Source organism: Engraulis encrasicolus, chromosome 20 (genome assembly GCF_034702125.1).
Source record: "Engraulis encrasicolus isolate BLACKSEA-1 chromosome 20, IST_EnEncr_1.0, whole genome shotgun sequence".
Lineage (NCBI taxonomy): Eukaryota > Metazoa > Chordata > Actinopteri > Clupeiformes > Engraulidae > Engraulis > Engraulis encrasicolus.
In genome coordinates, this window is record NC_085876.1 from 36,350,686 (window position 1) to 36,370,603 (window position 19,918).

General features: G+C 43.4%; 1 protein-coding gene across 1 annotated transcript in view; it reads right to left on the reverse strand.

The window, feature by feature from the left end:
• Window positions 1–19,918, reverse strand: part of clcn1a (chloride channel, voltage-sensitive 1a) — a 68,422-nt gene that overhangs the window by 46,074 nt on the left and 2,430 nt on the right. Inside the window, exon 2 of the mRNA XM_063185843.1 lies at window positions 11–299. Coding sequence (XP_063041913.1) covers window positions 11–299 — 289 coding nt within the window. The remainder of the gene's footprint in view (window positions 1–10; window positions 300–19,918) is intronic.

The window sequence follows — 19,918 nt, forward strand, 5'->3', positions numbered from 1 at the left end:
GAGCCCTCACCTCTGCACTTAGAGTAGGAGCGCCGCTTCTTCAGCGAGGACCCGTGGCCGAACTGCGCATCCTTGTCTTTGTCCTCGTCCGGCTCCGCCTCGGGGTGCCGGCTGTGGTGCCGGTGGCTGTGGCCCCGGCTGTGAGCCCGGCTGTGGGCCCGACTCCCCGGTGTCCGGTGGCCCTCCGATTGGCGGTGGCCATGGTGGTGGTGGTGCTTTTTCCATTGTCTCTCGGTCAGCAGGCGAGTGGCCTCTCTGCGGCGCGACGAGCCGGCATGCTCATGGTATTCCCCATAGAGCTGCAGGGGAGTAGGACAGGTGAGAAGGTGAGAGGGAGAGCGACATCATCGGGTCTTTCTCAAAACTTAGGACAGTGTCCTTCCAAGTGTATCAGCCCAATTAGTCACAGCCAGTGATTGGATACTCATTGGTGAACTCTACAGAATATCCAATCACTGGGTGTGACTAATAAAGAGTACCCAATCACTGAGTGTGACTAATTAGGCTGATACACTTGGAAGGACACTGTCATAGGTTTTGAGAAAGACCCAGAGTTTCAGTGTACACACACAGATGCACCTACACGTACTAAATGCCCATATAAATGACCATACAGGCAAACAGGAGGGGTAGAACAATATAATTGTTTTATGTGTACATAGAGATGCCTGTATTGTTTCAGTGTGCACATAGAGATATAAACGCACAGGTGAGAGTGAGAGAATATGTAAATTGTTCAGTGTGTAGGACAGATATTTGGGTCAATTTAAATCTTGTGGTGTGGCTGCGTGCTGATGGACTTCTCCAATAAGTTCTCCAAGGCAGACAGATGAGAACCGGAGAGAAGGAGGGACATCAAGAGAGGAGAGAATAGAAGAAAGAAAAAAGTGACATCTATCGACAGTAGGCGCATTTGACATTCCGCAACGACTGCATGCGCCAGCCTGATCTCCAAAAATTCCGTGCTCCTGGACACGGATGTTAAGGACAAGAAATCTGTGTCCAGGAGCACGGATTTTGACAAAATTCCGTGCTCCAGGACACGGAATTGTTTTCCGTGCTCCTGGACACGGAATTGTTTTCCGTGATGGGCACACGGAAGTGCTTTCTATAGGCTATTACCACAGCACTGTGTTAACTGTATCATTAGAAAATACATACCAAATGCTAATCCTAAACAAAATAATGTTATAGCAATTTAAGTTGTGCTCTGACCAAAACATTCCCTAACCTTAACCTGTCATTAAAGACATATTTTTGAGAAATACCTTTTCCAGTTGGTTGCTAGGCTATCAAATTCATATAATGAATGAAAGAAAACTAGCTGTGCCCAGACCAAAACAATCCCTAACCCTAACCTGTCAGTGAGAAAAAAATGTTTTGAGAAAAAATATTTGAAATTAGAAAAATCCTGAGAAAACAGAAGACTGTGGAAACAAAGAGCTGTGGGAGTATGGAGAGAGCACTTCTGTGTGTCCATCACGGAAAATAATTCTGTGTCCAGGAGCACGGAATTTTGGCAAAATCCGTGCTCCTGGACACAGATTTTGTGTCCTTAACATCCGTGTCCAGGTTCTACCGTAAGTAGATTTGCCACTTGTTTCAATGCAGATTGAAATAGTGACCGGAAGCGGCTTTCTGTTCGCTACAGAACCACCACATAAAAAGCCAAAGTTAAGGAGAAACAAACTAAATTTCTGAGTAATTACCAACAAATACCTGTATATGCACTAACAATTGGCTTGTTTATGATTAATTCATGAAAAATTTATGACTTTACATACTTATGTGAAATAAGACCTATTTTAGGAAGACTATACTACACCTTGCTGTGGAAGCCACTACCTGGCACTAACAGAGCACCATGAACAGCCCTGAGCCGCCATTTTTGTGTAGTAAAAATGGAGCACAGCAGTCAATGGTGTTAGCCAGACTCTCCCTATAGAGGGCTTGACCAAATTCAGTCCTGCTGTGATACAGACGCCAAGTGTGACATGGTCTCAAACTCTCACGGGCTCAAAGCTGTTGCTGACGGACCATGCAATTCCTGCTGATGCTTGTTGCAAGGGTCGGCATAACGTCCCAGTGGTGACGCACTCTTGAACTGGTGGGCCAAAGGTCCACTGACATCTATGTTGACACGTTGTCACACACCCCTAAAAAGCTTGCAATGCACCCTTCTTCAACTCCTCCCCACCTGTCCCCCCATACCTTGCTTGTGATGTGCCATATACATGTAGATATCAGTTGTTCCACTTGGAGCAGGCGTCACTCTTAACTACTTAAAACTGTGAGGATGCTGGCCCAAATGTTCAACTCAATTTTCCAGAAAGGAGGCTGCACCTTGCAATAAAGACACAATTTATGCAAGGTGTGGCCTCTCTGAAAAAAATGTGCCACATAGAACAAATTGGTGAGCGCTCATTGTCTCGTTCAAATTTGTTATCAACGTTAAATACGCCACCCACGTTGACATGTAGAGTTCTTTCTGACGTGGTGTGCAGTTGTCCAGAGCCATGGAAGTAAGAGATAGGCTAATCCCATTGACCTCCATGTTCCATTTTTAAACAAATATGGCAGCTCATGGAGCCTTTGACACACAGATCGCCATTGACATAGTTCACAATAGTTCCAGGAAGTGAGTGTCGAACACAGAAAGTGTAGTAAAGGCAAATGTAATTCATTTGAATTCATTTGACATCATCTTTGCTGGTTTTTAGTGGTTTTGTGTTACATTCAAGCAAAAAGAAAGCCACTGCCTCAAATTATTTGAATCTACATGAATCGTGTCACCAACCAACTTCCTGTGGTTGTCACAACTCTGAATTCCATACCTCTGCAGTCATCGACTGCCAAATTTCGGATTTGGCACACTCAGCTTATTTAAAGTCAAAAATGTATTATGTGCCTAATTTTGATGGTCTCCCCCATGGAGCTAGATAGGGACATGTGAAATTGAAATCACTGTCAGGGTTGCCAGATGAGTATGATGATTTCCAGCCCAAAAAATGTTCAAAACCCTCCTAGAAGCACAAAATTGGCACAAATGGCATTTGGCAGAAAAACCCGCCCAATTTTTGCCATAGAAATCAATAGAATTGGGCGGGTTTTCTGCTATATGCCATTTTTACCTGCACTCGACCATCCTAAGCAGCCCAATTGGGCGGGGAACAGCCCAATCTGGCAACACTGATCACTGTAAATCTGTACAGTAATTAATTCTGCATGATATTCCCCTTACAGTTACTGAAAGATGAGAAGTGTGAGGCAGATGGGCAGGACGGAGAGGGATGGAGAGAAAATCACTGCATTATTCTTGTTACCTTGGCTATTGGTAGCTTAGAAGAAAACCCCGCTTATTGAAATTCAATTGTAATAAATTCAAATAAATAACCATGTAACCTGTTAACGAAAGTAACAGGTGAGGGGAAGAGGAGAGCATTGTTTCAATATGCAGCTGGAGGAAGTCATTTCATGTTCAGAAACTGCTGCTACACGGCCTACCCATATTCAATTCCTAGTCTTTACCAGGTTGCAGGCCAGTTCGCAGAAGAGTAGACGCATATAAAGTACATGCACTGTATATAGGCCTACTGTATCTAACAGAGTTCAGAGAGTGTGTAGAATAGACACTGCTTGATGTATTCGGAGCTACAGAGAGTGTACAGATTTACAGTCGCAGTTAAGAGGCTGTTTCCTCATGCATGAACTCACCCCAGATCCCCTTCCTACTGCCGAGCTAACATGTTCGGAGTGAAATTCTAGTAGCATGTTACACTGCCTGTCACATCATAAAGCGACATCATAAAGCACAGCCTGGCGGTTTCTTGCTTTCCTTCACAATCAAGTTAGTTGGTGTACTGTACACCGGCAAAGTTTGTAACAATTCACAATATAATGGAATTACACTGAACCATGATAGGATATAATATGTTTATGTTAATAACCATATATTATTAACCAGTGCTATCCCCCATCCTCCTCCATGACTGAGGTACCCTAAGCATGGTACCGTCCCGCCACACTGCTCCCTTGGGCCGCCATTAGGGGCTGCCCCCTTGCATGGGCAAGGCATAAATGCAATTTCATTGTGTGCACCAAGTCTCACACCTGACCCGTCTGCCAGTGCAATCTTTGACAATTTGTTCGACGCCATCCATGTACTCCACCCAAAGATTTTGGCTCCGCACATCGTCTGGCAAAAGCCTCGAGCTGGGTTCTCTCAGTGTTTCGCCAATCAGCAAACAGTTGAGAGTGGTGACGTAGAACTCACCCGTGAGCTCCGTTACTAATTGGTTAAGGTAACTATATTCACACTTTCGTTTTGTTATTTGTATGCTTTTGTGACGCTATAACGTAACAGGCATGCTAATAAAGCACAATATGTGTTTTAATTTGAGTTTGGAACTTCAATTAATTTAAATGATAGAGTAAGATCAGACCATCTCCCATCGTCCACGGAGACGGATTCCTCATGGCTTTTGCCAGACTGATTGACGGAGTCAACAGTCGGCTATTCGCCCAGGCTATGACTCATCATTTAATCTTTCCAAGACTAATTCCTTAGCCCAATCGGTCCATTTGAGCTGGAACATTCTGCATTGTTCATAACAAAAAAAAAACCCCAATAAAACCACCAAGCAGTTTTCATTCAATGTAGGCCTAATTCACAAAGGATACAAAACAACATATTTCACGTCAATATCCCAAAAATAAATACAAAACCACTAAGTATTTGCACTGCAATACATAGTAGTGGATTGTGTTGACACTTGCGCTTGTGCCACTTCAAGTGAAGTAGTCCTCACTCAGAAGACACGCTCAAGTGAATAGCACGAGTGGATAGGTCATGTTCACACAGTCAGGCCGTCCCGAAATAGACAAAAGTACTCAACAGGATTGAAAAACCCTTTCACAGCGGAAGCACATTGCTCCATTTAGATTTATAATACTGGAGACCCTCCAGACATGTGGGAAAGTGATAGTCTAACTCTGAGCTGAGCTGAGCTGTCTCTACCCCTCTCTCTCTCTCTCTCTCTGTCTCTCTCTCTCGCGCTTTCTCACACAAACACACACACACACCAATACATACATACACACACAAAGACCCAGCAAACACACACAGATACAGAAAACATACACACAGGGCCGCTGACAGGCAATGTAATGAAGACCCAACTCTGGGCCCCCTCTCACTCTGGGCCCGGGACAACTGACCCCCCGTCAGCTTCCATGCAAACACATATGCACGCACACGCACGCATGCACGCACATGCAGGCACACACACACGCAGTACACACACTGAGAGTTCCATGAATCACATGGAGGGACGCACCGATTCCCACGCTCTCACTCAACACAAGCCACCGCGCTCATAATACCCACACACGCACGCACTTCGAAACCTGCTCACCGTGGATGCATGTCGAAATGCCTGCCTCTAAACAGGCCCATCTCCATTACATGTTTTTTTTCTGTCCTCTGTTTGAACAGCACCTTATTGCACTTCTTAGATACTGTGCACTTCAAGATATTTTAATCTTAACAGTTTATTTTGTACAGTAGCCTAAGTCATGCTATTGCTGTGCTAAAATAAATAATTTGAATCTATTTGCATTGCACTTCTTAGATACACTTCAAGATATTTTAATCTTAACAGTTTATTTTGTACAGTAGCCTAAGTCATGCTATTGCTGTGCTAAAAAAATAATTTGACTCTATTTGCATTCAAAGACAAACTGCCGCCAACAACTACACCAGACTGTTAATCCAGTAATTGCTTATCTGTTTTCTCTAATTCACAGTGCATTTTCCTTCTATATAACTCAAATTACGTTTGAGAAACCGTCCAAGTTAATTAAGTAGTGCAAGTGATATAACATATATAGCTAATACAAATGTTAGGCCTACCATCTAAGTAATACGCTCATGAGCAGGTAATTAGTGATGAATATGTGTCAAGAAATGTATTATGCAATACAGTGCCATCTAATTCAATATGAACAGAACCAAACTGCTCATTTCTTCTATTTTTACAGTTTGATATAGAGTGCCTTTGAAGTGCAGTTTTAAACAGCAGTCTACTCAAAACCACACCCTGGTTGAGTTCATCATTGGGCAATCCTGTGATCCTGTTTAGTCCACTACGTAACGTTGGACCTCTGGATAGATACCTACAGATGCAGATCCGCTGCCTGCCCCACGCAAGCACCACACCACACCCAGGAAGCGGGTATGTCTGGCATGCCTGTCATAAACGTCCACCGGGGCAGCATGGGCCGTCACATTTACACTTCAGAGAAGAGCTGCTGCCACAGCACTGGCTCCTGATTAATGGCCGTTAATAGCCAACAGACCACTAGCTGTGGAATAACTCCTCATTATATGGCTGACTGCACTGTACACGCAGACCATACAATATTGTGGCACTAGGTCTTAAAGGGCTATGCCAATATTTTGGGGCTTAATACAGTTAAAATCATTGGCCAGGGTTTATAAAGGTGGTGAAGTGTCTTATTTTTCATGTAAGCCGTTGTCTTGCCTTAAGACAAGTTAAAAGAGGGAGCATGTCGCTAAGCTAGTGAAAGTCAATGGATCCGTGTAGCATGCTACATGCTACACGGATCCATTGACTTTCACTAGCTTAGAGACATGCTCCCTCTTTTAACTTGTCTTAAAGCAAGACAACGCTGGTGGAGGATTTATTTACTTGATTTATTAATTCCTTAGCGCTATAACCTTGTTGTCACAAAATGGTAATGACCAAGTCTTAATCGGTTACCTAAGACTCCCTGAATTGTCAATGGTGTTATGATGTAATTGAGTGTTTTCAGCAAAGAGTGAATACGACCGTCGATGAGCCCCTTTTGAACTCACATCTGAACGTAACAACCGGGGCTACATTGGCACCTGCCAACAGGTCAAATGCTCGAAAACATGGCTCTAGCAAGTAGTAATGTCAGTGGCAGTGCCTTTTGGCAAGTAGCTTTTTCTAGGTCCCAGAATCCTAGAATCTAGGATATGTGATATCTGCATGGCCTACATTCTGCTGCTTGCCCTTGTGCACAAAATTCATCATTTTAAAGTTCAGGAGACAGCTTAGTTCCTCAGTTTGTTGTTCCTTGACTTGACTTGAGTTTCTATTTGTCTGATTAATTTTCATGTAACTACTATGTTAATTCACTGATCTCCTTGCTAGTAGCACTTCCCCTTCAGCGTAGACGTACATCATGTTAAAGAAAAACAACTGAAAATTCTGTGGCCGGTAGAAAGGCTGAATGGGTGGGTCAACCCTGTACAGTACACAGTCATACGATCACCAGATGCTACTTGTTTCATGCTTTTTATTTCACTGTTTGGGACACAGGAATTCTCAAGTGGAAATTCATGAAAAGCCAAATCCAAAAACATAAGTCAATATGTATCAGAGGTGATGGATTTCTTTGCATAATGTAACATTTGAATATGGCATACTGAAAAGTTAGGCTGACACAGATAAGGTTATTTGTATCAAATGGCTTTTTTTGTTGCTATTGTATTACATGCTACTGTTGGTGTTGCTCTGGCAACCTGAAGTTTTGAAAGTCCAGTAATTGAAACCGACGACTGGTGTTCCCATTTCAAATTTGCCTAAATGCAGTTGGTGGAAACATACATCAGACATACTGTACATCAGCCATCTTATTTCCCTGAATCACCACAAACAGGCTGAAATTATGCCAGTGACTTGGCAGGGCACACAGGTAACGACAGACTCTGAATCAGAGGCGGTGAGTCCCCTCACTGAAGGCCTGCAAACCTAAGTGGTCAACAGGGAGGCTTTGGGCAGCCTGTCAATAAACTTTCAACACCTCCTAATTTAGTATATACGTGCAATGGGGCTGGGTCTTACTGGCCCTAGTGCCCTGGGACTGGTGGTTGAGCTATGTGATGTGATGTGATGTGATGTGGGTGCAGGGCAGTGTTGCCAGATTTGTCTGACCAATTACCGTCCAAAAGCTTCTCAAAAACTGCCAAAATACGCTAAATTCCGCCCAAAATCAACAAATTACATGGACTTCTATGGGCCCAATACGGCTGAAAAACCCGCCAAATGGCCAATTTTTCCCGTTTTTACCCGCAGATGCTCATCCCAAGTAGCCCAATTGGGCGGGCACCCGCCCAATCTGGCAACACTGGTGCAGGGGGCTCTATCCAGCATGTTGATTCACACCGCGCAGCAAACACAGGAGGAGCTGCAGCACCTGACAGATTGGGAAACCCTAAGGCCCTCCTTGTCCTTGTGCAGTCTAAAGAGCAGTGTTGCCAGATTGGGCCGTTACCCACCCAATTGGGCTACTTGGGATAGCTGTCTGCGGGTTAAAAACGGGAAAAATTGTCCATTTGTCATTTTTTTCTGTCGTTTTGGGCCCATAGAAGACAATGCAATTTGTTGAAATTGGGCGGAATTTAGCGCAATTTGGCGGTTTTTGAGAACCTTTTGGGCAGGATTGATCAGACACATCTGGCAACACTGCCAAAGAGGTGGGTCTCCCATCTCTCAGCACAGCAGAGATGCATCATGGGTTATCTATCTGTCCTGAGACGCTATCCTCATATGATCCTTGGCTCAGGGGCGAGCTGCTTGGATTTCACCAATGAAGAAGATGAAACCACACATGGGTTGGGTTGGATGGGCGGCATAGCATAAAACAGTGGCTGTGACCACAAGACACCTCTCAGCTATTATACTTAAGCCATTATTGCATGCCGTAGCCAAGAGAGGGGTGTAACTCAGCATGCTTAAGATATTTAAAACTAGAAATGCACTCAGAGAGTGCAGACCTCCGTCAAGGAAACTGTTTCATAGAACATTTGACTATGTTACAACCTCATCCCCCCCCAAGTTTTTCTGCCTTGTTTTTGTGGAGTTAAAAACTGGAACGTCAAAATTCGCCCTATCCCGAAATGGTGAAGAATGTTTAAAAAAGTTCCTGGGACCGGACCGCGATCCGGATCACCACCAAATTTTAATAAGATAATCCTTTTGTCATTTTCAACAACTAGTTATACAAATAGTTCCATCGAGTTTACTGTGATTGTTCTTTTCATTCCGAATTAAGAGGTGCTTACATGGCATTTTCAAAGCGGAATTAAGCTTTATTCAGAATTAAATAGAGTTAATTCTGAATTAAATGTCTCATGTATGTAAACATAGCCATCGATGTACTGTAAGCAGGACTGTCCAATTAGCAGGCATAGTAAATAACACTACAAAAGCCTCAAAACTCAAGATGTTGAAGACACTCAAAATTTAACTCGTGGGGGGCGCTGTGGCGCAGTGCACTAAGCCCCCCCACATTTGGGCTTGCATGCCCATCCACGGGGACCCCGGTTCGAGTCCGGCCGGGGTCATTTACCGATCCTCCTATGTCTCTCTGTCCCATTCGCTTCCTGTCACCATCTTCAACTCTCCTGTCAAATAAAGGCATAAAATCCCCTAAATATATATATATAATTTTAAAAATCGTCAACTCGTCTATCTTTCTAATAACATCTTCTAAGATTACAACTCCAGCAACACTGAATAGTTGTGTCACCCCTTGTCTTCCCTGGAAGTCCCCTAGTTTCCCGGGAAGTGGGCCAGGTCCACACAGCCACCACAGTAGATAGCCTGGCTAGCACCACAGCATATCTCAAGTGAGATGTAGTCTGGTGCTTTGTTCCAATACTCATGAACGGCGTGACGTTTTCCATGTGCGTTACTTACGCCCATTTGTGGGGGAAAGCAACCCATGCAAGTCAATTGGCGATGTTGGGGTTTAATAAACGAAAGATACGGACCTGTAGACTAGCGTTGTTCACGCGCAACGTGCCGAAAACGCATTGTGTTGCCGGCTGTTCAAATAATATTGCCAAATAGCCGTGGCTGAAGCATGGAATGTGTTCATTTAGGCTAGCCGATGTAGCATGTAAGTCAATGAGACATTCGGTTTGTTTTCACCCATAAAGGGGCGTAACGCAAATTTAAGAGCAAAGTACCCGGATGGCCGTTCATGAGTATACTCGTATTTACCACCCTTTTCGCACTGTGTTTGGGTACGCAGGGCGTTCCATTTGTAATCGCGGCGGTGAAGTGTACTGTAAAAAGTGTGGAGTTAATGTACACTTTTCGCACTCAACGACCGCCATGTTTGTTACGTAGTTGAGTGTCAGATCTGTCAAACTGCAGAATCTCCGTAATAACAACATAGTTTTGATTCCAACGACAATCACCATGTGTAGAGGCAGGGGTAACTTGAAAAAGTGTCAACATAACGAACCGTGTCTTTCGTGATTAATTGTATATTGGTGGTTGGTAAACTCTGATGACACGCGACAAACCATCATTTCCGTTAAGTGTATCAGACAGAACGGGAATCGGAACAAACTTGCCTCGTGAATCGCAGAGGGCGGAAAGTGTACTTCACTGCACTTAAACAAGGTACACAGTACACAGGACGAGTAATGGAACTGACCATGGGAGCCTCTAACCATCTGCCTAAACTATTTACAATACTCTCTAAAGCTTAATGGCAAGCTTCTGGTGTTTTGCAATGGTGGATCTGTAAACAAATTACAAGCTTCAGTTTATCTAATAATAACTATTGCCCTCGCTCCCCATTCTGGGGCTGGGTTACTAAACTTAAGTGAATATTTCGGTGTGGTTTTCCATGCTGTCCTTTGGAACAAGGCAGCATCGGAAGACCCACTAGCAGACTGTGGAGAGGTAAAACAGATCCAAGTCACTCGGGATTGATTGTCATTTTATTATTTTGGCAACAAAAACATGCCTACAAATTTGGCCTGCTAAACCTTCTTCAGGGCACACTCTTGAGGGCAGTGTTGCCAATTTAGCAACTGTAGTTGTGATATTTAGCGACTTTTGGCCATCCCTGGCGACTAAAAAACTAGTGACTTTTTTGTTAATCTGGCGACTTTTAAAAAATTGTCTTTTCATTGACAAAAACATTGCTTCTCAACATAATTGTAACTCTGTGCCGCTGTCAGAAGCATTTCAGATGCTGTCACAGAGCATTTCCTTATGTTGCTACTGGCCCTTGAATCTCTGCTTTTCATGGTGCTCATTCAATAAAGAAATTGAGAATCAGAATTTCTTGTCTTGTGTTTCTTGACTGTAATGGACCTGACAGAAATAACACCTAGGGATTGTTATACAGTGTTTCCCATACATTGAGGAAACTATGGCGGCCCGCCATAGTTTAAATTTGGCCGCCATAGTTTCGAAAATGTAAAAAAAAAAAAAATATATATATTTTTTTTTTTTTTTTTAACGATTTCCGTTTTTGTTAAAAACGATTTGAATTACGATTTTCTTCGCATTTTCCTCCTGGAGTAAATACATCCCATAGAGTAAAACACAAGTGCTTGAAAGACAGAGGGATCAAAAGCCTAGTCAAGTTGTTAAGGGACAGTTGGGATGAGTTTACTAACACTCCCCAGGCTTTGTTTTACAGTTGTAATGAGTTAGGTGACAGACCTTCATTGACACGGCAGAGGAGACATCGGGCTGCATATAGAAATGAATGTGAATATAGACATAAATGTGTAATATGTTGTTCAGCCCTTTTAATGGGAGGAATTTTGAAAAACTGGCCCTGTGACCAGCACCCCTCATGTAGAATGTGTACGCCTATATGTGTGTGGGGAAAAGGCACAGCCTACCCTCTTAGACCCTTTTTGTCTATGCGTTAACAATTTCACAGTATACTACTCTTAAATTCTTATCTCTGCTCCTATTTTGTTTTATTATTTTATTCATTACATAGAGCCCTGCATGAGGGATGTATGAAACTGTGTTGTAAACAGAAATGATTCACGGTACTGCATTTAAAAAATATATATAAATGACAATGTACTACTAATATCACGTGTAAAATGTTATGTAGCCTTCTTTCTCAAAATATAAATGGCTGAAATGCAGGCCTAGGCCTATAGTTTCTCCATTTACACTGCGTGAATACACCCCCCCCCCCCAAAGGCCCGCGTGAAAAGACCCATCCCCCCCCCCCCCCGGAAAAAAAATCCCGGCTGCCCCCATAGTTTCCAAAATTTCTGTGGGAAACACTGTTATAATTTGAAAATATTACACAATGTCTTCCTGTAAAATCTTGGTTACTGTAAAATAACAATAAAATAACCTAACACGACTGCAATGGCAACCCTCCCTTGCGTCCAGTTATAAATTATCTTATTAATAGGGGCCTGTCTGGGCATGGGCCACGACCAAAAGCTAAATGTAAACACTTGCAGGCCTGACTCGCTTGGCAGCAATCTGTTATCCCTCATTAGCATTCTAGCAGCCATTGTTGTTGTCTAGTAGCCTAGCAAAGCTAACACAGCTGTGCTCTATTACAGTTTTATGAGAGGTCGCTGAGAGAACCAGCGAATCAAATATTGGAGATTTGGAGATTTTTACATGTATTTGTCCAAGGCAACGGGGACCTCTTTATTTCTGCAGTCAATGAAATTTCTAAAATCATAGACTGAGGGTTTACCAAGGACATACCATGCCAATAGGAGAATACACGAACGTCTGGAAATCACAGACACCTGGACAGCCAAGGACATGTTAAAATCTGAATATCAGATATGTGGCAGATAAGCCCAAGATAAAGCACTTCACAAATTCCTGGATAAAGACAGAGTCGATCCATCGCGCATGTTTTGCAAGTCTGTTTATCATGAGTGCATCCAACCCATCCATCCACCATGCGTGGTGTTCTGTGATACCCGAAGTCATAGTGCGTCCACCTCTGATATTACCACTACACCCCCCATGCAGAACATTGACTTGGCACATCGACCAACTGGATCTAGATGGACAGCAGGTCACGTCAGCTGATCTGCCCATCTGTTTTGCATTAGGCCGTGCCACCTTCGCCACAGTTAATGTTGCACTGACCAGCACTTTATGTCAAGCCTCGCTGGCAGGTTTGGGCCAATTACGACTGTCATCTTTACAAAAGCATTCGATACCACTATTTTAATCCGCTGGGTCACTTTACACGCTGCATATTTGATAATGTATGCCTCACATCAGAGCCACTGACAGCTTTGGCTGGGCCCAGGACAAAGTCATCTGAAAGGGCCCCCCAGCCCAACAGATACAATGTAATGAGAAACCAATTCTGGGCCTCCTCTCTCCCTGGTCCCGGGACAACTGTCCCCTTTGTCTCCCCGTCAGTACCCCTGCCTCACGTATATCGAATAATTCACTCCTCGGTCCAACTCCTTTCTCACCATTCCCGCACTCTATCCTGTTACCTTCAGACATTCCCACAGCACATATAATCCTCTCTTTCTCCATATTTCACCCCCTACCTCCCTCACTCCTCCCTCTCAGCTTCTTCACTCCTTCTCTCCCACCACTACCTCTCTCTCTCTCTCTCTCTCCCTCTCTCCCTCTCTCTCTCTCTCTCTCTCTCTCTCTCTCTCCACCTCCTCTGGTTCTACATCTCTGATACCCCACTCCATTTCTCCACGGCTGTAACTCTACCCTTTGGACTATTTTTACCTACACGGTGTGACCCAACGTTCACCGACACACTTCTCCCTCCCACCCCCCCTCCTCTCCTCTCCTCTCCCTCTTTTTCTCACTGCAACTTGCCCTGTGGGTGTATCTCTCAATCTCCCCCGATCTGTTCACCTGCCAATCATAGCCCTGCTGACTTTGGGGGCTCAGAGAGGGTGTTAAAAGACTTTAATGCTGAGCGGCACACACACAGGCGTCAAGCCCTCAGTGCCAGACATTTGTACTTGCGGCCGGACTGAGACAATGCAAAAAGAACCCCACAACAACTATTGTGCCTAGCATTACTGCCTGGTCTCTTATTAGCATAGCATAGGGTAGTATTATATTACATCAGGGGTCAGGAACCTATGGCTCTAGAGCCATATGTGGCTCTTTTGAGAACTGTATATGGTTCACTCATCTAGGGTCGCCAACCATCCCAATATGGAATTGTCCTGTATTTATGAATAAAAGTAGGCTACGGGTTCCATATAGAGTTGAAACGGGACAAGGGAGGTTAACAAGTGTTAAAATGCAGGAAATCACATCTAAGAAATACAAAATTCTCCCAAACCCTCTCCATAATGAAGTTGACAGTTCATCCCTATACTTAGCCTACCTGTTATCAATAAAAGCAAAAACTTGACAGTAGGCCTACACTCTAAAATTTTTGGGCTAAATTGAAATACATGTTTTTGATTGTATTCAGTGTTCTTAAAATGGCATGACTCTCGTGAAAATGTCTTTTTAAAAAATTGGCGTTTATGGCTCTCTCCACCAAAAAGGTTCCTGACCCCTGTATTACATTATAAGGGCTGCGTAAGTAACTATGTCAACATTGATACTAAGAAAAATGCTTTCAAAGTCTTGGTATTAGGTTGGATATTGTAGTTACTGCAAACATGACATAGCAATATCTCTAAAACCTTTGGACCTTAAGTCTGTGTCATAGGATCAAACAGGTGTAATGAAGACGTTTTCACTCTAGACTCAAGTTTGACAAGTAGTTATTGCACTTCGCCTTTGTAGGACAGTAAAGTATAGGCCTAGTATAGTGTAGTGTAGTATAGTAGCCTATTGTAGTATAGTATAGTATAGTATAAGTAGGCATATAAGCATAGCATACTATAGAAAAGTGTAGTAAATTTCCAGTATCTCTTATTTTGTCACATTGTGGAATGTTCTGGAATTCGTGCTGTGTTGTAGAAGAAAGAAGTCCAGTTGGAGTGCTTCCTGGAACTGTCTAGTTTTTTTAAGATGGTGCTCTTTGGTGACAGGCTTGGTTGATTTCAAAAAAGGTTTAGAAATACCAAGGCACTCATCAGGAGCCGAAGGCTTCATGCCGAAACGCGTCAAAGTATTTTAGTCATGCTATGCCCAACAAAATAAAGGCATTTTAATTACAAAGAAGATGAGTGTCTTGGTATTTCTAAACCTTTTTTGAATTCATGCTGTGTTGTGTTCTAAATGAAGGGACTGTAACATCTGGCAGGTGCATAAAGAGCAGCACCCAGCTTCTTCATAGCTCACATTACCAGGAGCTCAATCCCCTGTGATGTTGCCTGGTTAACACCAGACGAGCTCACAAGTAGAGATTCACCGGATCTGGTTCCGGTTCCGGATCCGGCAGGATAATAGGGTTTTTCACAGGATCCGGATCCGGCAGGAACTTAAGCAGTGGATCCGGTATCCAGCATGTTACCTAAAAATCAGGGTCTGGTGCATCTCTAGCCTAGGCTTTTCAGTCAGTCTTTCACAACCCCAATCACTGCATGGAGTGAAAGCCCTTTGGAAGCGGCCATTGCAGGCAGTGTGGTAATAAGCCAATGAGTCTAAAAAATAGTTTGAGCCAACGTAATAAAAAGGGCCCACGTGTGCGAGTACGTAGACTATGTTTCAACCCTTTTGTAGGATCCGGTATCCGGTTCCGGATCCAGCAGGATCTTCAGCAGTGGATCCGGTATCCGGCAGGATCCTAAAGATCAGGATCCGGTACATCTCTACTCACAAGTGAGAGTCTGGAGGCTACATATGCAGTTTCCTGTCAGAAAGTTATGGATTGTGATTCCCCGTTGCCGTTTATTGGGCATTACGAATGTGTCATTTGACATATACAATAGCAATAGCCAGTGGTGTCGAGTTGAATCTATTCAAACAAACTACCGTCATCGCCTTTCCACCCCTCCCTGCTCTCTGATTGGAGAACAAGATCTGGTACCCATGAGGGATAGAATCCATGCTGTCTTTCACATTGGAACGATAGTGCAAAGCATCATGGGATTTCCCAGGCTACCTGCAATGCTACCCTTCCCTCCAATCCTGTAGGGGTTGCCAACTCTCTCCAACTTAGGGCCCACTTGAGTTTTTCACAATGTTCAGGGCCCACCTCTGACCCAATACACCAGGGGTGGGGAACCTTTTTCATTCGGAAGGCCACTTCAAATTCATCCGAGGGCCGTAAAAGTCCTCCGAGAGCCGTATTATGAACACAAACCAGGATTTTCCCCTTCACTTTTGGCCTATATGGAAGGCAGCCACCTTTTAAACAAACACCACTTTCTCTAGGTTCCCTGAATATAACTTAAAGCGATGGTTCGGAGTAGAATCACCCTAATGCCATTTGAACCGTGACACCCATCCACCTTTACACCCGAAGTGTTTTCTGCCGCAGACTTACATCAACAGAGTTGCCGTGTTATTCGATGTTTATTCCGGTTAGCTTGACTCAAGCGCATATGGATACTGGGCACCGTCTCCAAACTTTCCCCACAAAAATAACATGTCATTACACCAAACTTCTGCAGTAGCACAAATATGGTCTGTACTCACGAAACGAAGCATTTGGAAGTTTGGAAATAGTCCAGGAGTTTAGTATTATCAACACAAGCTGAATAGCTTCTCTGCTGCTAAAGCTGTGCCAACGTTACTTCCGTCATATGAGACAAGCCCGTAAAAGTCTTCAACAAACTTCCAGACGAGAGTGTTAAAAAAGTTTTCACTGAATTGTGATTGTGATTAGGCTTATATTTTCAAGGAAATACTTAAAAGATATTTCAAATCTTACCTACTATCAATTAGACAATGATTTTCGTTATCAATACTGATGCTGAATTCACTTTTCATTGTGCATATTATGAGCTTCGTTGAGGACTCTTACATGCTTGTCTTAGATGACGGAAGTAACGTTGGCGCAGCTTTAGCAGCAGAGAAGTTATTCGGCTTGTGTTGATAATAATAAACTCCTGGACTATTTCCAAACTTCCAAATGCTTCGTTTCGTGAGTACAGACCATATTTGTGCTACTGCAGAAGTTTGGTGTCATGACATGTTATTTTTGTGGGGAAAGTTTGGAGACGGTGCCCAGTATCCATATGCGCTTGAGTCAAGCTAACCGGAATAAACATCGAATAACACGGCAACTCTGTTGATGTAAGCCTGCGGCAGAAAACACTTCGGGTGTAAAGGTGGATGGGTGTCACGGTTCAAATGGCATTAGGGTGATTCTACTCCGAACCATCGCTTTAATTGTATTGCAAATGCATTTTTTCAAAATCATTTTCTAAGATTCCTTTACAAACTATGTCATATATCATGTGAAGCTGAATAACATTAAAATGATATCGGGGGCCGGATAAAACGCCAGCGGCCCTCGAGACATAGGTTCCCGACCCCTGCAATAAACAATACATTTCAAATGAATGATTTCAAGCCCCTCTTGGAATACCTTGGCCCACCAGTGGGCCCCAGCCCCACAGCTTAAGAGTCACTGGTGTAGAGGGACAGAGCTTCACCGTGACGGGTAATGATGATGTGTGAAAGTCAAAGGTAATGCTCTTGAAGGACTTCCGAAGTGATTGGGCTTTAGGAGGGGGGTGGGGGGTTAGAGGGAGGGGACGGGGCAGGGGCTTTCCCCATACGGGCGTCACACACAGCCCCACGTGCATGTGTGTGTGTGTGTGCAGGGGGCCCCTCTTTTGTGCCTGCATGCGTTCCTGGCCTTTCAACCACCCTAGGCCCCTCAAACATTATTAGGCTACTACCCACCACACCCAACCTACCCACCACACATTGAGCTCGTAGCACACACGTGACCATGCATGCTCCATAACACATGTGCATACTGTCACACACACACACACACACACACACACACACACACACACACACACACACACACACACACACACACACACACACACACACACACACACACACACACACACACACACACACACACACACACACACACACACACACACATCTCTCTTGCCCATCCTCAGGTCAGCGCACACACACACATATGTACAAGCACACATGTACACACACAACACACACACACATGCACGAGCACACAATCACAAACTCCTGTTACAAATTGATGACAATAGGGCAGAAACAATGTGGATGCGCAAAAGGAAGTGACACTTCTGAATATAGCGGAGCTCCCCGGGAGACACAGTAAACACAGAGTGATCATCGGGCACATGTTGTTCAGCTGCAGGCACGCACACACACACACAGAGATACAGACACGGGTGAAAGACGGTTTTTTTTTGGTCAGGTGGAGTAACGCATTTAATGCCCATAAATTAATTAGTAGCCTAATTGGTGTTTGATATGCTGTATTGAATGCATCTTAGATAGTCCACTAACAACAAACAAACAATATTGGCACTGGCTGTCGTTACGCAGCCCTGACTTGTGCTACTACTGAAACTGGTAGTTGTGAAAAATCAGGGGAGCATTTCTCGAAAGCATAGGCCTAGTTGCTAGCCAGTTGCTGAGAAGTTGCCAATGGGAAATTGCATTGCAAACAACAAAGCAGCTAACAGTTAGCACCTATGCTTTTGAGAAATGCACCCCAGGTAACATAGTACCCAAGTTCCAATTTCCACGATGCCACTCTAAAATGCATGGCTACATATAGGCTACGTAGGCTGTAGGCCATGTTTTGGAAAAGAGCTTATCGTTAACACACAGCACTGCATCCTGCATTGCTTCCCATTACATCTTATATCCATACCATGCCATGCATACAAGTACACCACGGTACAGTTCACAGCAAGGACATGCTCTCACATTTCTTTCTCACAGAGATACAGTAAAACACACAGATGTACAGTGCAGCCACGAGGGGTGGAAAGTAACTAATTACATTTATTCAAGTATTGTACTTCAGTAGCTTTTACGAGTACGTAGTACTTTTTAAGTGTTTTTTTAAATTACAAAATACTTTTATTCGAGTGGATTTTGACCCAAATACTTTAGTCAATTACACTGAAACCTGGCCTGAGTACTAAGTTTTAAAAAATTAGACTGAGAGACAAAATACTATGCAAATACAACAATCTGACTGAAAAGAAAAATGATGCAGGATTGCACACCGCATTTACACAGTTTTACTTGGATCAATGTATTGGATTATGGCTGGTGCCAAGCAAGAGATAGAGGTTATGGTGGATAAATCAAGAACAAAGAAACATTAAATTCTCGAGAGGAAAGCTAATTAAAAGTAACCAAATACTTTTACTCAAATTACAAATTTAAGTGAAGTAGCCTACTTTTTAGTTTTACTAGATTTTTAGGACATAGGCAAAGTAAAGATACATTTTTGTTTTTTTGTACTCTTTCCACCTCTGCTAGTAGTTTATACAGATAAACATAGAATATGAAATAGAGTAGAAGATAAGAATCTTTTATTTGTCATTGTAACAAGTACAACAAGCTGTCCTTGTTAAAGAGGCCATGCCACTCTAATTACATTGCCATGTCCACCTTTTTTTCATAATCCTTGGTGTTCTCTGACCTGGTATGCAACATTATTTTAGCTGGAAAGTTATTTGATGGTGTATTTCAAAGCATTTTATTGTGCCCAAAAACACCTCTCAGGAGAACTAAGCGGTTTGTCCATAATGTTTAAAACACGTACTAAATGAAATGAAACAGTATAATATTCATGCTAATAAGCATACTCTCTACTGTGGGTGTAGTACACTCACACAAATTAGCATACACTTTAGGTCAGGTCACTTTGCCTCCGACCAAATCAACAATGCAGCTCAAATAGATAGTCAACAGCATTGCAACACACAAAAACGAAGAATTGGGCAAGTCATAGAGAAGTTCTTCAATATTGCGCACATACACAGGTACGCAGGCACGCACACACGCGTCGCATGTGCGCGCGCACACGCACGCACGCACGCACACACACACACACACATTATTATAATGATTTTTAAGGCTCACTTGAAATACTTTCAAGTCTCAGTAGTTGGACCCGGCCCCTAGTTTGAGAATCGCTGCTCTAGGTGTTCAGTGCACTACTGATGTTCACAAGTGCTTTATCCAGCACATCTCTGGCC